The sequence below is a fragment of the Aureococcus anophagefferens genome (assembly GCF_000186865.1).
Source record: "Aureococcus anophagefferens unplaced genomic scaffold AURANscaffold_2058, whole genome shotgun sequence".
NCBI lineage: Eukaryota > Pelagophyceae > Pelagomonadales > Pelagomonadaceae > Aureococcus > Aureococcus anophagefferens.
The window spans coordinates 1-1088 of NW_008706644.1; the positions used below are offsets into that span (position 1 = coordinate 1).

Consider the following 1088-nt stretch of genomic DNA (forward strand, 5'->3'; position numbering starts at 1 on the left):
CTGATGGGCGGGAGCCACAGTGACGAAAAAAACAACCCCCTTGCGCGTGGAACCGAGACGCGACTCCCCCCTTCCTAACACAGACCTAACACAGACTACTTTACGTCCCGGAGCGCGGCCGCCGCGGCGACGAGCTCGTTCGCCACCATGGTCTGGTGGAACTTCTCGACGTCGCGCCGCTTGATGACCTTTTCGTCGACGAGCACGAGGATGCGGTCCATGCACAGGGTCTGCAGCGCCGCGACGGCCGCGGGGCCGAGCGCGTCCGTCGCGGCGGCGACGGCGGCCGGCGGCGGCTTCGTGAGGTCGGGGACGTCGGGGTCCTCGTAGCTGTAGGCGTCGAGCGCGCGCTGTGGCAAGGACGCGACGGTCCTCAGCGCGGACCCGGCGACGTCGGTGGCCGCGGCCGCGGCCGCGTCGCCCGCGGCGGCCGCGCCCGACTTGACGGGCTTGACGACGGCCTCCTCGACGAGGGCTTTCGCGCCGTCGCCCGCGGCGGCCGCGCCCGACTTGACGGGCTTGACGACGGCCTCCTCGACGAGGGCCTTGGCCGCGCCGGCGAACGCGGCGCCGAGGGCGCCGGCCGCGCCGGAGAGCGCGGCGCCCAAGCCCCGGCCCGCGGCCGCCGCGCCGGAGCCGACGGCGTCGCCCGCGGCCGCCGTCGCGGAGCCGACGGCGTTGGACGCGGCCGCGCCGACGCCGTCCGTCGCCTTCGCCGTCGCCGACGCCAAGGCCCGCGTCAGCGGATTCGGCGTCGTGGGCTGCCGCGGCGGCGGCGTGTCGTCGCGCGGCGGCGCGGCGGCGTCGTCGCGGACCTCTTCGAGGAGCGCGCGCGACCGCTCGAGGGCTTCGGAGCGCTCGAGCGCCGCCTGGGCGCGCTTGACTAATTCCGCGTCCCTGTCGTCCTCCTCGGCGGCGTCGTCCGCGAGGTAGACCTGGAGCACGCGGTCGCCCTCCTCGCGCTTGACGGTGCCGTCCCAGGGCGTGGCCTCGGCCGCGGCGGCCCGCGCGCGCGCCTCCTCCGCGCGCGCGGCCGCGTCCGCGCGCTGCCGCTCGGCGAGCGCGTCGGCGTCGGCCGCGGCCCGCGC

The 1088-nt window shown here is 77.0% G+C and overlaps 1 protein-coding gene across 1 annotated transcript; it reads right to left on the reverse strand.

Moving 5' to 3' along the window:
- Positions 1-99: 99 nt before the first annotated feature.
- Positions 100-1088, reverse strand: AURANDRAFT_69510 (hypothetical protein; the record flags this gene model as incomplete). The annotated part of the gene is made up of 1 exon (XM_009045280.1): positions 100-1088. A coding segment is annotated over one exon (989 nt), but the record flags the coding sequence as incomplete, so codon positions are not given.